Here is a 17885-nt window from a genome sequence, read left to right on the forward strand (position 1 = left end):
CCCCTATAAAATTTCCATACCGCTGGCTAATTATTATTCCTCAGGCATGCCTCAATACAACCAGATCTTCATTAAGTGAAAAACGGGTTAAGAGGGAGCCTGCTGCTATGATCCTGAGGGAGGCACTCATGCAAGGCAAATGGCTATGGTAATTTATAACACATTCTGTATTATGCCATGCTAGCACAGACTATTATATTTTTGTTCCTCTCTGTTAAGTACTTTTTTTTTACCTTATCTTTTTTAACTATTTTCTTCCCCTTTTCCTATAATAGTTGTCATTCTATCATAAAAGTCAATCATTTTGGAAAACTTCTATTTTTTAGTTGTTCTTTATACCAGTAAAATTTTGCTTTGGGTTTGGGTCTTCTCCATCTGTTGATCTCTGTCTTCTGTCTACTCGTATGTTCTCCTTAGAATATTTAGCTTTTCTTAACCAGATATATGTTTGATGGCAGAACAACTAATAAACAATATTATACATGTGCGTTATTGGTCTTATAGCATGTACAAGACCATTTTGTACTTTTTTGTGCACTCAATCTTTGATATATAATATATTCATAATATTGGAAGTTTTGTTGTGCTTAGGCCTTGAGCACAGACAATGAATTGATGCACTGACTTGTGTTTTATACTATACTATGCTTAGATTGTTTGGAAGCCTGGTGTTCTGATTTGGCTCTCAAATTTATCAGTTTAAACCTTGAACTTATGGTATCATGCAACTTAATTTGTGGGCTTATGGTTTCAAAGAGGTTAAAGGATTCCATGTTTTTGCTGAAATTACAGAGCTAGCAAGCAAATGAATTGAAAATTAAATTTTAGACCTGGGACTTAATCGCCATTTTTTTGTAAACACTCTTAGTTTAGGTAAAAATTAACCTTTTTAGTTGCTGCTCCATGAAAAGTTATGCTCTCAACTTTCCCTCATTTACTTATAAATTTTTTCAAGTTCTTAACGATGAAATAAAATCTGATGTATTAGGATGATGTTATTTGTTTGTATTATTATGCATTTGATTATTATCAATTGCTTTATCTACTTATACCATTTTTGTAGAAATGGAAATGTAGAGAGTTAACCTATTCTAACAAGTCAACCCCCTTCACATAAGTTAAGAAATTTTGACATCGCCTTTCAAGTTCGAGCATATAAATTGTATATACCAAGCTTGGAAATTGTAAATTGATTTTTGAGGTCCTCTTATGGATTTAGTCAAAATATTTGCAAGGTGATTATCGGAGTTGACAAATTTCGTGCAAATTTCCTTGGACAACAACTTCTACTTAGCAAAATGAAAATCAATATATATATGTTTGGTTCTCTCATGAAATACAAGATTGGAAGCAATGTGAATAGCTGTTTGGATGACATAGTAAATGCTCATTTGTTGTATCTTATAAAATTTCTGCACTTGAAGGAATTGTTCACAAGTTAGTGATGCCATCGACCTACATTGAGCTTCGACACTAGATCGAGCAGCCACATTCTGTTTCTTGTCTTTTTAAGAAATAATATTGTCTCCATTGAAATCACTATAATGCGAGTCTGTAAATAATTCCGTTCAATGAATATCACAACACCCAATTATATAAGTATTTCCTTATGTTCATGGAGCATTCTCTGTCTTGGAGCCTATCCGTGGATGCAAATGACAACACTCCAACTATTAAGGCAAGAAGGTTGAATAAACCGATTAACCACTCCAACTACAATAGACAAGTTAGGTCTAGTAATAGTTAGGTCATTAAGTTTCCCAACAAGTCTTCAGTATCTCTCTGGGTCTGAGAATGACTCATTATACTCTGCCTTTAATTTCTGATTTGGATTCAATGGACCATCCATAGGTCTACAATCAATCACACTTGTTTCTTTTAGAATATCTACGTCATTTTTCTGTGAAGCAACTATACCTTTTTTTGATTGGGTTGCTTCAATACCCAAAAAATACTTTAGATATCCAAAATCTTTGGTTTGAAAATGATTGCATAGATGCTTCTTGACTTGAGAAATTTTAGTGTCTCCATTCCCTATAATAACCATATCATCAACCCACAATTAAGAACACATATTTCTTTGAAGAGGTATGACAATAAAAGACTGAATGACTTGCTTCACATTTCAGCCCAAAAGTTATACAATGTGGTTGAATTTGCTAAACTAAGAACCAAGACATTGTTTAAGATGATAGAGAAATCAATACATTTGACAAACTAACCCATACTCTCTCTAAGCAACAAATCCAAGAGGTTAATCTATGTAAATTTCCTCATTAAGATTACCTTTAAGATAAACATTTTTGATATCCAACTGGTGGAAGAGCCATTAACGAATGAAGACCATGGCAAAGAAAAGTTGAACAACGATAATTTGCGTATAGGAGAAAAGTTGTTACCATAAAGAAGACAATATATTTTTTGTGTGTACCCTTTGAGAACTAGTATTGCTTTAAGGCGGTCAATTTGATGATCTAGTCTAAGATTTACAACAAAAACCACGCTTACTGTTGGAGATCTCACATCGACTAGAGATTAGGACATTTCATAGTATTTAAGTGGGTCCAAACCTCACTTTGTAAGCCGGTTTTATAAGGTTGAGTTAGACTTAAAGTGTACTTTTTAATATGGTATCAGAGCCATTTCGAGCTTATCCTAGTGATTTCTTGTTGGGCTTATCAGGTCACCCGCTATTTGGCTGTTATCAGACCACCCATAATATATAATCCCACGCATGAGTTGGTAGCTTCAACGTGAGGGGGTGTGTTGAAAATCCCACTTTCACTAGAGATTAGGACATTTCATAGTATATAAGTGGGTGACAATATAAATACGTCTTCTTTCACTATTCAATCTTGTCAAATGATGTTTTACTGTCATCCTCTGAAAAGTAAATGCTGACTAAGATAAGTAAAAGTTTGCCATTAAGCTTTGCTAAAGTAATTATGGAGGATCCAAAAATGGAGTGGAGAAATCTAGAAACAACTATTAGATCATAAAAGGAGAGGATAGGGGTAGAAAAGGAAACCTGCAAGGTGTTCAGGTTGGGTTGTAGTAGTGAAATGAGGTATAAGGGTTGGAACAAAGACAATCCAATGTTTGTGGATAGGATTAGGTATTTATTACAAATTTACCATAAATAAAAATGTAATGTTTTAGTAGAAATTGAATTGTTTTTTCACATTACTCTTTTCTTAGTGTTTAAGTTATTAGCTTTTTAAACAATTTTGGGTTTACTCCATTTGTTGTCATTTTATCTGATCTTTTATTATATTTGATCTTATTCTAGAATGTATTTTCCCCAGTAAAGTCCTTGATGGTATCGTTAGGCAGAAATCAATTTTGTTGTGACGTATTCTATTAATAGAAATTATTCTTTTTTTTTTTGAGATTTAAAGTAGCATTGTTGTGGTAAAATCTGATGAAGGATCTATGGTGTAGGAATGCTGCATTTTGTTGCCTGACTCGCAACTTCCATACCCGCATTTGCAAAGATCTGTTTCTCTACTGGTTTGAAGGCATATGTATGAGCTTTGAAAGGTAATTTTAGGAGTGAGAGGGTTAACAAAGGAACAATTACCATGCTCATTTGTGTCAATGTTGGCTCCATTCATAGCTTTCTTATTTAAAATTATTGTTGGTTTTCAGCATAAAACACTGCATAGAAAAGATTGGAGCTGAAAATTATGATTCCTAATTCTTTTGCCTTCTTTTATCTTTTGATGGTGTTTAAAAGTTCAACTTTTGTCATGCCATTTACATTTTTACTCATGCTCTTTGCTTCTTGGTCTATTTTTTTTTCATTGCAACAACTTTCTTGAGGATTTCATTTCTTATATCTGTATCTTCACTTCTACTTTAATGAGTTCTTTGCTTATAATTTTTTTATTCATGTACTTTCTCTCTCTGGCCCTCTCTTGCACTGTGTTTTTTAATATAGTCAAGTTACTCTTTTTCTCTCAAATAAAAAATTGTTAACATTATCTGTGGAAATATTGTGCATGCTTGGAGAGACAGTTAGAACTAATGGTAGATGATTTTATGGTTGGATTGTGGACTTTCTTAAAATTCCCAGTTACATTTCTCATGATTTTAATCGAATATTAATCTTTGTCAGAAAGAATGTTAATGATAAATATTATTAACAAAGTGGAGATAATATTGCAGAATCATGAATTCCTCAAATGTTGATCGTATCTATGATGGATTGTTGTGGACTCTGAGGTATTTACACCCTGTTCTCTTTGTACGGTTTTATTTTCTCTTGTTATGCTTGTGAATAAGACAGAGCAGTGCTCGTTCATTTCATATTCTCATTATAGGACTCCAATTCATCTTCCCATATTATTACATCATCTTGGTATATTTGAGTTGGTATTGTGGATTTCAACTTATGTATGTTCTGTTGAATTTAAAGGAGTTTGCTGGAACTTTCTTCTGTTCTGTTGCTTCCAAATTCAAGGATGGAGTTATCTGCAGTGTCGTCTTCTGGCTTTAAAGAGGTCTCTCTCTCCCATACACCTTTTCACAGTCCTTTGATATCTCACAAATGCTTCCAAATTTTAATGCTAAACATAAAAGTGTTCATCGTGGAAGATGAACATGTGAAAATGGTATTGGGTTGTAGAAGATACTATCTTATTCTCTTCACCCATAGTTATTTTCCTTCTTGTATTGAATTTTATCTAGGATAAACAAAATCTCTATTTTAGTTGGCTATTTAATGATCTTGGTTAAGACTAGTGAATGGATTATAGTAATTTGTAAAAAACTTGTTGGATATTTGTAAATAAGAAAACTTGTAATTTGGATATATTTTAGATATCCTTTGTGTTTTTCCTTAATTTTCTTTCATTATAAATTAAGATTGAATTTTTGTAGTTCCTTTTTACGTGGTATCAAAAGATCATGGTTCATTTATCTCTTGTTCCTTTCCTCGTATGAGGATGTTTGGGAGCTTTCTTGGTGATGTCTCACCGATGCCAATCCTTGACTATCGTTGCACAACTCCAGCTTACCCTATGTCACCAACCACTCTCTTATAAGCCATTGCATGTGTCCCCATGCGCGCCTTAGTTTTGGCATGTGCTGTTCGCATGTGCACACTAAAACCATGCATGGATACTTTTTCAGTGACACACTTTTCAATGGTGTCTTTCTGGCCATCCCCTTCCTTTGGTGAACCTACATAACCTCTCTACTTGCTTGTTTGGTCAACTTTTTTGATGGCCTACAGATTTTTCTTTGGAACTCGTTTCCAGTATGACATTTATGGATGGTCATGTCTTTCTGTATGATAAAATAGGTCTGGTGTGATGGGTTGGCCCGAAAAGTCTATAAAACAAGTAGGACTAGGTTGAATTTTTTTTGCCTAGATTAAACTAGGTTATTTTTGGCTTGGCCCATTTAGCTTGCGGCTCATATTAGCTTAGGTTGGCACAACTCGTAGGCTGACCCTTCAAAATTTAGTATGGACAAGAGCTGACCCTTCAAGTGTTAGTGTTGTATCCAGTTTGATATGGTTTATTATAGGTGTTTTCTTTTTATGAGTTGTTCTTTACAGCTCGATTTCTTTTCATTCTCTATACCAAGAAAATCCTTGTTTTCCTTTGTATATTTTATTAATACAAAAGTTACCTTTTCAGTTTCTTTTTTCTCTCTCTTCTCTCTCTCAACTCTAATAGTCTGGTTTCAAAACAATGCATATTCCCTACTAGTCATCCAGTCATTGAATTTTAACAGTTTTGTTGATAAATTGTTTGTTGTAGGGCTACTTTGGACAATTGTTTATCCCTTTTGCTTCCCTGAAATGTGATTTTCATGCTAAAATATGCATTAATTTGGTGAAACTAACTTTTGCAGTTTGTCAAGGGTTGGCAACTATTGTGGAGCACTATTGTGCATGGGTTACCGATTATTAGCAATATAAATGCTCTTGTAAGTTTTTTCTTGACAAAACTATATCCTTCTAATTTAAATTATAGTTGTTTACGGGTACCTAATTTGTCCTTGTAAATGCTTTCTATATAATTTATAATGCATATATGAATGTTCATGAAATAGCACAAAAATCCAAAATTAAAGAAATTTGTGATAAGTAATAGGCCAATTTAGTCAATGTTGGTGATCCCACATCGACTAGGGATATGATCAAATTATAACATATTAGTGAGTGCAAACCTCACTTTACGAGCCTGTTTTGTAGGATTGAGTTAGGCTTAAAGTTCGCTGTCTAAGATGGTATCAGAGTCTAGCTTAGCCAAGGTTTGTTGGGCCCATCGTGACACCCTCATCGGACCGCTATTAGGCAACCCATAAATATCTAGTTCCATGCTTGTGACCTTCATAAGGTCATACTTTTAAGAAATTACTTGATGGATTGTTTGTCAAGTATAAACTTTGTCGTTAGGGCATATCAGACGAAGTTTTGTGAAAAGATGTTAAAGAAGTTTTTAAAACACAATTCAACTCTCTTGTCGTGTTTTGACCTGTTTTGACAACAATGATATTTGTGTACCTCTTATTTGGGCTATATAATACATGTACTTTAGTGAGACATAGAAATAATTATCCTAATTGTATGTGTTTTTGTTGATAATATAGTTTTGATGAAAAAGAGTCAAGGGAAGTAACTTTATCTTTGAGCTTTGAAGATAAACTTTGGAAGCAAAGTTTTTTTTGTTAAATCGGTGTAAAACATAGTATATACATTGCAATTTAACAAGAGACAAGAGGAATACAACTTGGAGTTTAAAATGGGAGAAGATGCCATATCAGGTTTGAAAGTTTAAATATCTATGATCAGTAATTCAAAATGATGGGGAAATGTTACACACAAGATACAAGCACAATAATTAAAATGGAGAAAGCCAGATAATTGACAAGCTTGAAGGCAAGTTTTGTTGTATTGCTATATGTCCAACTTACTCTGGGGTATTGAGTGCTGCACTTTGAAGCTACAACAAGAGAAAAGGGTGGGAATAACAAAATCTTCATTGTTAAGATGGATGTGAATCCAAACAAGAAAGGACAAGATTTGAAATTACTGTATACCTGGAGATATTGATGCAGTACCAATTGAGGAAAGGATGACAAAATCAGTTAGGGTGATTTGGACATGTACAAAGGTTACTGAATGCACTAATAAGAAGAGTAAATTTGCATGGTTTTGTGGCATGTGGAAAGGGGGAGAAGGAGACCAAGAAGGACATAGGGAAATGTTGTTAAGAGAGATCTCATGGCAAATGATATAAGCAAATTGAATAGTGTTGTCATCTGCTTGGTTTACTTAATTATCTTGTTATTAGTTGTGAGCATTTTTACAATAAAAATTGATAAAATGATTAATGGATAATGCATAGTTAACCTTTTCTTTTCATGGATATTTTATTTTTTATCCTCATCACTATTTTAATGTGAAAAATTATAAATTGTTTATGGCAAAGAAATTGCGTGTGTAGAATGGATAAGAGAAGGTAGGGTTCTTCTACAAACCATTTGAGCTAAAATTGAATATTGTTGTTATACAGTTCAAACTATTTATGGGGTTTTAGGGATAAAGGTTTGGATATTTTCTAAATAAAGAAAAAGATATTATTTTTTCTATTAAATGTGCTATATTGATTTTCTATAAAATAATATACAAAATTACTCGATTTTTATTCTCCAAAATTTATCTATTTTATAAGATTGAATAAACTTAAATATCAAATTAATCATTTTATTTAGTATTGCCATGCTTCCCCCTTGGTTATTTTTTGTAAGTTTCCATTTTAAATTGACAAGGACACATGATGCAGGTGGATGCTGCTTTGCTGCTGCTTAGTAATATAACCTCAAATGTGAGTTATCTATTTTACAACTCGAGATTACTGTTAATAAATCTTACATCACATGCTTCTATCCAGGATTTTGTGAATACAAGTGTGATACCTCAAGATGTGTGGGATCTTCAGATTTTCAAACGACCAAATTCAATGTAAGTGTCTTTTGTCTAGATTGCATCAATTACAAAATATGGTTTAAGGTTGTTACTGAATAATTGAAAGTACTTTAACAGTCATGAATAACATCAATCATAAGTTATTTCACTCCTCAAAGAACTAGTTGGAGCTCAAGTGATGAATTTTTTCCATGAACGTTTAGAAAACATTCACACTGCTTAGTAATGAAGCTGGAACATTATCCCAAGTAAAATACCTTGAGATTTGTATTTTAGTTCAATGCCAACATCATGTTTGGACCTTCACACTAAAGTTTAAAGTATTAAACCCTGGCTCAAAATCAGAGTTTCTAATTTCTTTTAATCGAAATTTCTAAATATTTAACTGACGATTGATGATTCTTTTTAAATGCAAATATTAAATTAATATTAATATATAATAAATTTAATAGAAGAATATTTATTATAAGTTTTAATATTATTTTATTATTATAATATTAAAACTTTGGCAATCCTGATATCCGCCATCCCGGTAGACCATCTGTTGGGGTAAATTACTCTCTGCTACTATTTCAAGTCTATTATGTAAACAGTCTCACATCCTGTGAAAGAGAACAGTAGCTACCCTTTTATAGTGCGTTGTTTATGCTGTAGGTTTATACTGAATTGGAATGAGTGGTTTATCTGAAGCTTTAATTGAAGTTGTGAAGCCGGAGTACCAATAGAATGCAGCAACTAATAATTCTGAATTTATTGATTTTAGATTATTTTACTTCCCTTTTCTATTTTTCTTTCTTTATTTTCTGAGTTTGAAATTTGTTATAACATGATACTTTACTGCATTCTTATTTAGCTCATTTGCTTTTTATGCAGATCCATCTTGTATTTCTTCTCATGTTACTTTTCACGAAAAAATTCCCATGTAAGTTGCTAAGGAAGTATTGTGATTTTTTCATGTCATTAATTTACTTGATGTTAGATTCTTAATTAAATTAAGATTGACATCAGCAGAGCTATATCATCAGTGAGTCAGTGCATATAATAACATTGACATGAGATTCCTTTTTGTAACCTGGAAAAGCCATGCAAGACCCAAGACTACCTTTAACCTGAGATAGGTCCTAGTCAGAACAAATACACCCAAAAGCATGACGTGGAATGCTGTATAAGGACTTTTGGGTACTGACAGTGAATGAGGATCTCAGTATTGGCAACAGCAGATGCGACATGATTGATTAAATTACATGTAATTAACATGATATTAGCTAAAGAACATAAAGACATGTTTGCTTGTAGCAGCAAAGCATGAGCTGTTTCTACAAGATGTTTCTTTCTTTGTTAGAGTATGAGTAAAGTCTATGGAAAAGTATTCTTATTCATTGTAACTAAGTAACACCTTAATCTACTTGCCGTACTGATTTTAAATTTAATGATAAAAAAGCTTTAATATGTAAAATATCTGAGATTGTTCTTTCATATGAAATAATCCATTATGGTGTGAAAAGTCATCAATCAAGGTACAATGCACTAAAGATCTCAATGCGTAGAGACATTACTCTGACTCATATATAAAAGTATGATATAAAAAAAGTTTTGACTCTTCTGACATTTATGCAATGAAAGTCCGAATATGTTCCCCAGCCTAGAAAGTAGATTTCAGTCAAAGGTCAATCAAGTCAAATGATTGTTATCTTTCAACTTCTCTGAGGAAATTATAGGGGTTCTTTAGAAGGCATAAGTGAAAGGAATTCTTGGAGACATTTTTTTGACACCAGATGGGGGGATTCTTGTCTTCAACCAGAGGTAGCATATATGTTCAAATAGGTGTGCCTGGATTAAAAACTAGCCACTGATGTGTCACAAACATTTAGACAGCAAGAAATGTGTGTGAACACCCAAAATGTTTGGGTATCAATGGCCACTAATAGATACTATCTGGTTTTGGACCCCAGAATAGGACAAGGAGGTTATGATGTGGAGATGGCACAAGCAGCATGTCAACTGGAGGCTGCAATAGGTGCCACTTATGCATAATGAGTCAACAGAGTTGCTGTTGTTTGGTGTGTGTTTGGACAAGAGATGCAGCCTCATGGGTGAATGGTATATCTTGTTTGTTGTTGTGGCTCAGGGCCTTGAACTCGCAAGCTATCATGTTGAAATAGATTAATCATATGCACATGATTTACAATCTCTAATATTAGAAGAAGGCCTGAAATTAAAGAAATATAACAAGGTAATCTAATTATGTTATTTATTTTCAGAAAATGTGTTCAATATAACAACACATAAATATTGGATACTTTCCACTACCCTTTCAATTTCTTTTTATCATATTTTGGAGTTAATTATTTGTCAGTTTACTGATACTTTTGACAATATCTCAAATTAGTTTTATTTTTTAATAAATCATGCTAGACATATGCCAAGAAAGAGAAAACTGTCCCAGAAAGCTAACAAAATCGAATTTCTTGAATGTTAAAGCAATTCCTAAAAAAACCAGTGTTTACCATAGGGGGTAAAGAATCAAGCCAAAAGAAGTCCTATTTATTATCAACCCCTATGTTAGCCCTAACATCATTATCTATTACCTTCCTGGAAGATGTGGGAACCTTGAACGGCAATAGTAGCAGAAGTCTTCAACATTTTATTCCAATGCTTTTTGGACAGGGTAAGGAAAATTAGCTTTGGGGAGAGCAGAGCAAGATTTAAGCTTTCATATGGTTTATTTCTATATTGAGTCATAATCCTTGGTTATACTTTCTGTTTGTTGTTGCATAATAAAGACGATGCTTTGCAAATGTGTATATGGGTAAACTTCTGGCTTTTCTCACTTAAAAGTTAAAAATATTTCTGTTCTGATGAGCCACTTTTGCATTTTATTTATTGTTCTGCAGGCTGACCTCCAAGATATGTTACATCTGAGAAAAAATCTTTTAAGAGCAACTTTGTTGCATCTTAATTGGAAGGTTTGTTTACATAAAATTGTTATGAGCAAAGTATTTTAATCTTCAATATGTATGAAGAAAAATATGGGTAAACAATTTTAATGGCCAAACCCATACATGTGGGGAGGGCATAATGCACCATTTCTTTAGTTACATTTATTTGTTCCTTATTATGCAGGGTTGTTCTATGTTGAATGAGCAAATGGCTTTACTCATTCCTAGTGCTATGTATGCACTTTGTGTAGGTTATGTTCCTTTTACTCAATGTTTTAAAGAAGTTCCTTTGGTTCACAATTATTTTGATGTGACTGATGCTCAAGATGATTCTCATAAGGTATAGCCTAGCCACATCTGCCTGTATTAATATTTTATCTTAGTTTTTATTAAAGTGTCACTAAAAATCTTAGTCATGATGTTAACTGTAGTGTGAAGACCCTAAATACCAATGTGTACTTGAGTTTTTGGATTGCTCTGTGGAAGTTCTCGCAGAGATTGAAAAGATTTCCGAAGTTGAGGTTTGGTGTTCTCACTTAAAGTAGCTTGTCTGTGTTAACATTTCTGATTTTTGGCTAACAAAATTAAATTATTCAGGCTGCACAAATGAAGATATGCCCACATGTGCGGGTTTCACGGGAAACAAGTGATCAGCTATTGCGTGAGATGGAGGCCTCTATTCTTGGAGCTTTGGTTGAAGAGGAGATTAACAAGAGGCATTTGCCTGATACTTTATTAATATGTTCTCTCTTCTCTAACCTGCTTTATGGTTATATTTTCACAAGGTTTGTCTCATTTGGGTCATCCATTATCTATTTTGTATGCATTTGGTACCAAAGCAATGGTGTATATGCTCCCTAAATTGATAGTGTAGAACTGTAAATTATGGAGTTAATTATTGTATTGGGTATTGAAGTTAGTAATTAGTATGAATGCGAGTGAACTATCCGAGGAAGGTTATGGTTTGCTACTTTGGAGTACTTGAATGAAATGTAATTAGAAGTCTTATTTTAGTTTATTATTATAGTTTTGAAAGTAATTTTAGCTTGTAGGAGGAGGAATGACACCATACTTTTGGCTTCACTAATACTTTTAATGCTCATGGAAGGAAATTGATTCCTTCTATTCCACGAATATCTCTGGTTCAGATAGATATATATATATCCATCCAAAATGTGAACCACATTAAGAATATTTTCTGAACAATCCTGAAAATCCTCTTTTTAGCCTGCCTCTCCGGATTGAACTTAATTGTACCAAAGAATTGTCATCACAAATCGGCTGATCATTATTCTGACTTAATTCTTTCATGAACAGTCTCTTTCATCCATGAATTCTCAACTGAATTTTGAATTTTCCATCCAGTTTTAACCTCCTTTTCCTCTTTCTTGAGTTTATCAATCCTGTTATCTTTGATTGCTAATCTTCTGCAATGTCTTTGAGCATGTCCTATGGTTTGACAGTGATCACAAAATACAGGCAATCCTTCCTTTTCCACTAGAATTTACTGGAGAAGCTACTCATTTAAGTCAAGATGAATTTGGTTGAGTGGATCAATAAATTTAATTTTGGAAATGAAGACAATGAACATAATAATGTTTTCTGAAAACCATACAGGCCCATGTGGTGATTAGTTTAGTGAAAATACTGCACAAGGAATTAGTTACAATTTTGTGTTTTGAAGAGTAATGAAAAATAGTAGGTTAAAATTTGTTTTTCTGCATTTACATTTTCTAGGACCTGAAAAGTAGGAGGTTTAATATGATAACTTATTCGTAGTTTGTCTTATGGTTTAGTGTTTTTTTTTCTCTTCATCTTTTATACCTGCTGGATTATTCCATATAATGCAGTGCTGCTGTTAAGAACCCAAACTGTAATTGTTTTTACTCATATCACTCCTTTTACTTGATTTTTACTATTTTACCCTATCCCTTTGTTTTTGACTTTTATACATGGTTGTGTTGTTTCAGGAAAATTAATGTTTCATTTTGTTTAAAATTAAGCCAATACTTGCAACTGATGCTTGACAATGCTGTAAGAATTATTCAAGAAGACATCGACCTCCAGGTTTTTAGCTGCTTAGGTTGTGATCCTACTTGTGATGATACGAGTCCTCTTGTTTCTTCCGTGCATTGTTTTCTTTCATCTCCTATATGTATCGAATTGAGGGATCAAAATTTGATGGACTTTGCCCCATTTGGTCAGTTAATCCATTCTGTAGAGAGACTATTGAAAGCTTTTGTTAATCTATATGAAAGTTATTCTCAGCATCTGATGTACCTTCAGTCTGATTCCATCACACAAGATATAGCTGCTACTGATAATATTCAAAGTTCTTTTCCAAATGACAGAAGTATAAGCAGGATTATGGACATGGAATTGGATGTTAATGATGATTCTAGAGAGGTTGATACTTTACCTGTTGGGAAAAAAATAGGCAGTGATGATTCATCTTCTGCAGAGAAAAGGAAAATGGGCATGATATCCCTTATTTCCAGTTTTTTCTCTGCTTCTCTACTTACCTGGGATATCCTCTTTAAGTTAATGGAGAAAGAAAATGATCATAAGGTAGGCTTTCCATACAGTAATAACCCAATAGTGTTCATGAATTTACTGGTACAGTAATAGTATTAATATTTTCTTTCTGATTGAATAGTTTATTTATTTATTTTATTTTGCTTCTTTTCAAAATTCAGGTGCGTGGAAAAATATTGTATCATCTCTGTCAACATCCTCTCTGGTCTTCTTCCGGACAATTTATTGATTTGGTATGAAAATAATCAAGTATAAATTTCTTTAAACTATATCAAATTAAACAAAAAACATAACCTCTACTTTCCTTGTGCTCTTTCTGTAGGTGAATGTAATGAATGATATCATTATTGAGCAAGTTGGACTCCGGCTTGCTTGTGATTCTGTATTGCTTTCTGCTCATACTTTGCTAACTAACTTATCTGCCCTGGATGCTGTTGGTAAGGAAAAATGTGGCTTGTATTTAACGGAAGTGGAAACTAAACAGGTGCTTCTTAATTTTAATGCTTTTGGATTTTAGTCTGGATTGGTTTTTAGGGACCACAAGTCTATTCATTTTCTTTAATCAATTATACAAAATAAATATGAATTGCAAAAGAGAATTTTAGTTATAAGATTGGTAATAGTAGCTAGATAGTAGACGGGCACCTTCCTAAACCACTATAGCGGGATAGTGGCAGTAGGATGAGTGGTATTTCATCTTAAGTATGTACTTGAGGGAGTGCATGAGAAAAAGAGTTTTAGAGATCTTAACTTGGGTCTCTCTGCCATATATGTATGTATGTATGAATGTATTTATATAAGGATCAATGGTTTACAACGGAAGCTTAGGAAAAAAGAAAAAAAATATACTAGAGTTTATCCCTAGCATTCTAGGTTACAAGAAGATACAACTCAAAAAAAAAAAAAAAACTTTTTTACAGAAAATAATATAAACTATTCTAATACTCCTACCCTAGATGGAGCATACAAATTGTATGTTTCGAGCTAATTGAATTTGAGGGTCCTCTTAAGGATTTTGTCAAAATGTCTTTAAGTTGATCATTGGAGCCAACAAACTCAGTTCAAATTTCCTTTGACAACAACTTTTCTCTAACAAAATGACAATCATTTTCTGTGTTTTGTTCTTTTATGAAACACTAGATTATAATTGATTTGACATCAAAGGTTACAAAACAATCTAATAATTTAGTTAATTGACCTAAAGAGATAAGGTTAAAGGGGCTTGCAAGATTTAATAGAAAAATGGAAACTTAGCTAACTTGTTGAGAAACAACTTTGGATCCATTTTCTAAGGTTGAGTTGGGCAAATTTTGGAGAAGAGAAGAGACAAATGAGGTATTACCAAAAATATGATCACAAGCACCTGAGTCTATTATCCATGGACTTTGACTTTATATGGATTGTGAGATGCAGAAGGTTGACAGATTAGGAATTATGGAAAATTGTGCTTTGGTGCTTGATTTTAACCTCAAATATTCTTGATATTCTTCGTCTTAGAAATTTGGTTAGCTGTTTGAATCATGGAGATATTTACTATCTTGTTAGGAAAACCATGCAAAGAGCAACACTTTTCCTTAGTGTATGACTCATTCTTTTACAGTAAGAGCATTGAGTACGTCTTCGACCACCACACCCTCCTCTATTGTCATGACCTCCCCTTCCACGAGTAGATAACTTGAGATAAATAAAAAGAGATGATATTATTTTAGAGATCTAAATTCCCCTCTCTTAAGTTTTCATGCTTGTAGTAACAGTGTAGTTCATAGATACAATTAGGAGAGGGAAGAGTAAAAATCAAGAAAAGTCATATCTAGAGTACTAGGTAAAGAGACAGCTACAACACAAGACAACTTTTCAATAAGCCTATTTAAGACTTATTCTAACACTCCCCCTCTAGTTGGATCATACAAATTGTATGTACTGAGCTTGGAACATATAATTTCAATTTGAGGCGCTCTCAAGGATTTTGTAAACAGATCTTCAAGTTGATCATTGATTTCGACAAACTCTATACAGATGTCCTTCGACAACAACTTTTCCCAAATGAAGTTATCGTCAATTTTGATGTGTTTATCCATTTTTGGGACTTTTCAATTGTTGGCTGAAAAATTCTGCAAGTTGACACTGGCTGAAGTATGACAACAATTAAATGGTGAAGTATAACAGAGAACAGTTAAAAGGTGTTGTATGACAGAGAAATAGGTAGAATAGGGAGAACTTTTTGAAAATTGGAAATTGAGTTTTTGTGAAATCTGAAGAGGGTCTAAAGCCTAATGTGTGTATGTGTATGTATTTGATTTTCAGACTTCAATACAGACATATCTCTTTATTATGTGGTAACTGGCTTTTTCTATTACCACATTATTGTCTTTACATTGTGATAATGGAGCCTTATACTTTTGTTACTCTAGCCTACTTCTCTTTTCATTCCAGACTTAATATCTTCATAAACAGGGTTTTTGGTTAGAAAAGTAATGAAAGAAATTCGAAATTTTTTGTGCAAACTGACATGGCAATTGATTTGTTTTTGCAGTGCTTTCTTTCTCTAGGAAATGTTGTGCTTAAACTCTCGGAGGTTGATCTTGATTGGTTTGGACGGGTGAAGCTTATTGATTCCATTTGCAATCTTGTTTTACTCGATCCTCAAATTGGTCAGGTGACTTTTAGATTTTTCCTGACTAGAATTTCCATGGTTCTACTGGGCCTACTGGACATCGATATAGTCTTAATTGCATGATAGAGAGAATAAACGTAATGAATAAATAGATATGGACAGAGGGTGGAGTGGAAAATATTTGCTGTGCCATGCTACCCTATGGATTTTTTAAAGGCATTTCTCTTACCATGTTGAGGGAGTGGATAGCTTTGCTTCCATGATATTTTCTCTCTCTGATTTTCTTTTTCCTTTAAGGAAGATCCTTTACCATCCTAATCTTGTAACACTTTGTGGATGAGACCTTTTGTGAAATGCTGTTTCTTTCTAGGTCTGTATCTCTCATTTAGTTTGCTGATAACTTTTGGAACTGGCTTTATTTCTTTCGACTTCAATGATTCCATTACTTCTGTTTTTACAGACTATGATAGAACGATTACTTTTTATGCTTAAAGATATGGACTATCGAGTTCGATTATTCTTAGCAAGGAGGATTGGCGTTCTTTTCCAGACATGGGATGGTCATGAAGAGCTTTTTCAGGACATTTGGTGGGTTGCACTTTAAGTGCCCCAAGCAGTTTAACTGTCGATGATATCAGTCATTTTGAATAAAATGTCTTCCTTTGCAAATGGCTTTTGGGAAGTTTTGGTTATTGGTTTTTTTCTATTAGTTAAAATCTATGTGTTTTCATGTGAGCATAGGTTGTAGTCAGTCATTAAACCTTCAAGGTTTAAGGAGATTCATTGTATCATTTTTTTGGTGGTTCTTGCAGTGTGAATTTTGGTGTTCAGATGGTTGTCTATTCCAAAGGAAAAGTCATCCATGCAAAGGAGGTGCTAGCTGCTGGTCCTCAGCCTCAACCTATAATGGAAACTGTTGTGATTACTCTGATGCATCTTGCTTTACACAGTGAGAAAATTGAGTTAGAGGTAAACTATTGATTATGGATTTGGTTTTTATTTTCTTTTATTGTTATGTACCCTCTGTGCCTGGGAAATGTTTTTCTGATGTATGATACAAAATGTTCTGGATTTCCTTTTATATAGCTATATTTGGATATACATTGATATGGATTATACAGAGCCCGTTGAGTATTTGGTGACCCTTGATACTATTATGCAGGCTGTTTTCATGATATGTGTGGTTTCGGCCATTGATCCTTGTCACAGGTAAAAATAATTTTACTTACCATTTTAAAGCTTTTACTGTAGCTTCTTATGTTGTGCAGTTTCTTTTAGGGAATTAGTCAGTGCAGTGCTCGACAACCTTTCTAGAGAGCTTCAGTATATGACTAGAGTGAAGGTAATTAAGGCTATGCTATGACTCTTGTTGAGATTGTAGTTACCTATGCTCTGCCTCTATGTCTGCAGCTTGGTATTTTTAAAATGTGCTTAAGATCCAAAGGCTTTTTTGCACAAAAGACAATTTATTGTTACGAACAAATTAGGTTGTAGTATTTTTCATGAACAAATTTTTTAGATGAATATAGCATATAGGGGACAAAAGGTATGTGCTCTAAAATGGTAAAGGAGAAAAGAAGTATAAATAAATAATCAAGGATGAAAGCATTGTCATGAGCTAAACACAAATGAGAAACCATAAATGAACATAATGTGGATGTGCATTCTTGAATTCCTAGAGTATAACAAAGATTTCCTTTAATTAATATTTAATGATTGGTTTGTTGGCATGATATGATAGGATAAGAGAATAACATGATAAGCTAATGACATGATAGGATAACAGCAGGATAAGTTATAATCTTATCGTATATAGTGCTTGATGCACAAAAGGTAACAAACTAAGTAATATGCC

At 33.3% G+C, this 17885-nt stretch overlaps 1 protein-coding gene across 11 annotated transcripts in view; it reads left to right on the top strand.

Annotated features, from left to right (window-relative positions):
- The window catches only part of ATM (Serine/Threonine-kinase ATM-like protein), a 73157-nt gene that overhangs the window by 5546 nt on the left and 49726 nt on the right, over positions 1 to 17885 (top strand). For 10 of the 11 annotated variants that reach the window (XR_011082961.2, XR_016515743.1, XR_016515744.1 and 7 more), the window contains exons 9-28: positions 45 to 148; positions 3442 to 3540; positions 4168 to 4224; positions 4418 to 4502; positions 5863 to 5937; positions 7800 to 7841; positions 7908 to 7978; positions 8816 to 8864; positions 10837 to 10908; positions 11066 to 11221; positions 11313 to 11402; positions 11479 to 11666; positions 12852 to 13449; positions 13578 to 13649; positions 13739 to 13900; positions 15950 to 16072; positions 16491 to 16618; positions 16843 to 16999; positions 17193 to 17239; positions 17309 to 17372. Coding sequence is in view for 8 of the 11 variants with exons in the window: in XM_068627644.2 (XP_068483745.2) it covers positions 45 to 148; positions 3442 to 3540; positions 4168 to 4224; positions 4418 to 4502; positions 5863 to 5937; positions 7800 to 7841; positions 7908 to 7978; positions 8816 to 8864; positions 10837 to 10908; positions 11066 to 11221; positions 11313 to 11402; positions 11479 to 11666; positions 12852 to 13449; positions 13578 to 13649; positions 13739 to 13900; positions 15950 to 16072; positions 16491 to 16618; positions 16843 to 16999; positions 17193 to 17239; positions 17309 to 17372 (2439 nt within the window). In the remaining 3 variants the exon portion in view is untranslated. Of the gene's footprint in view, positions 1 to 44; positions 149 to 3441; positions 3541 to 4167; positions 4225 to 4417; positions 4503 to 5862; positions 5938 to 7799; positions 7842 to 7907; positions 7979 to 8815; positions 8865 to 10836; positions 10909 to 11065; positions 11222 to 11312; positions 11403 to 11478; positions 11667 to 12851; positions 13450 to 13577; positions 13650 to 13738; positions 13901 to 15949; positions 16073 to 16286; positions 16401 to 16490; positions 16619 to 16842; positions 17000 to 17192; positions 17240 to 17308; positions 17373 to 17885 lie in introns of those variants that run through there. The other variant, XM_090295606.1, reaches the window with a different exon arrangement.

This window comes from Phaseolus vulgaris, chromosome 9 (genome assembly GCF_051622355.1).
Source record: "Phaseolus vulgaris cultivar YP4 chromosome 9, ASM5162235v1, whole genome shotgun sequence".
Lineage (NCBI taxonomy): Eukaryota > Viridiplantae > Streptophyta > Magnoliopsida > Fabales > Fabaceae > Phaseolus > Phaseolus vulgaris.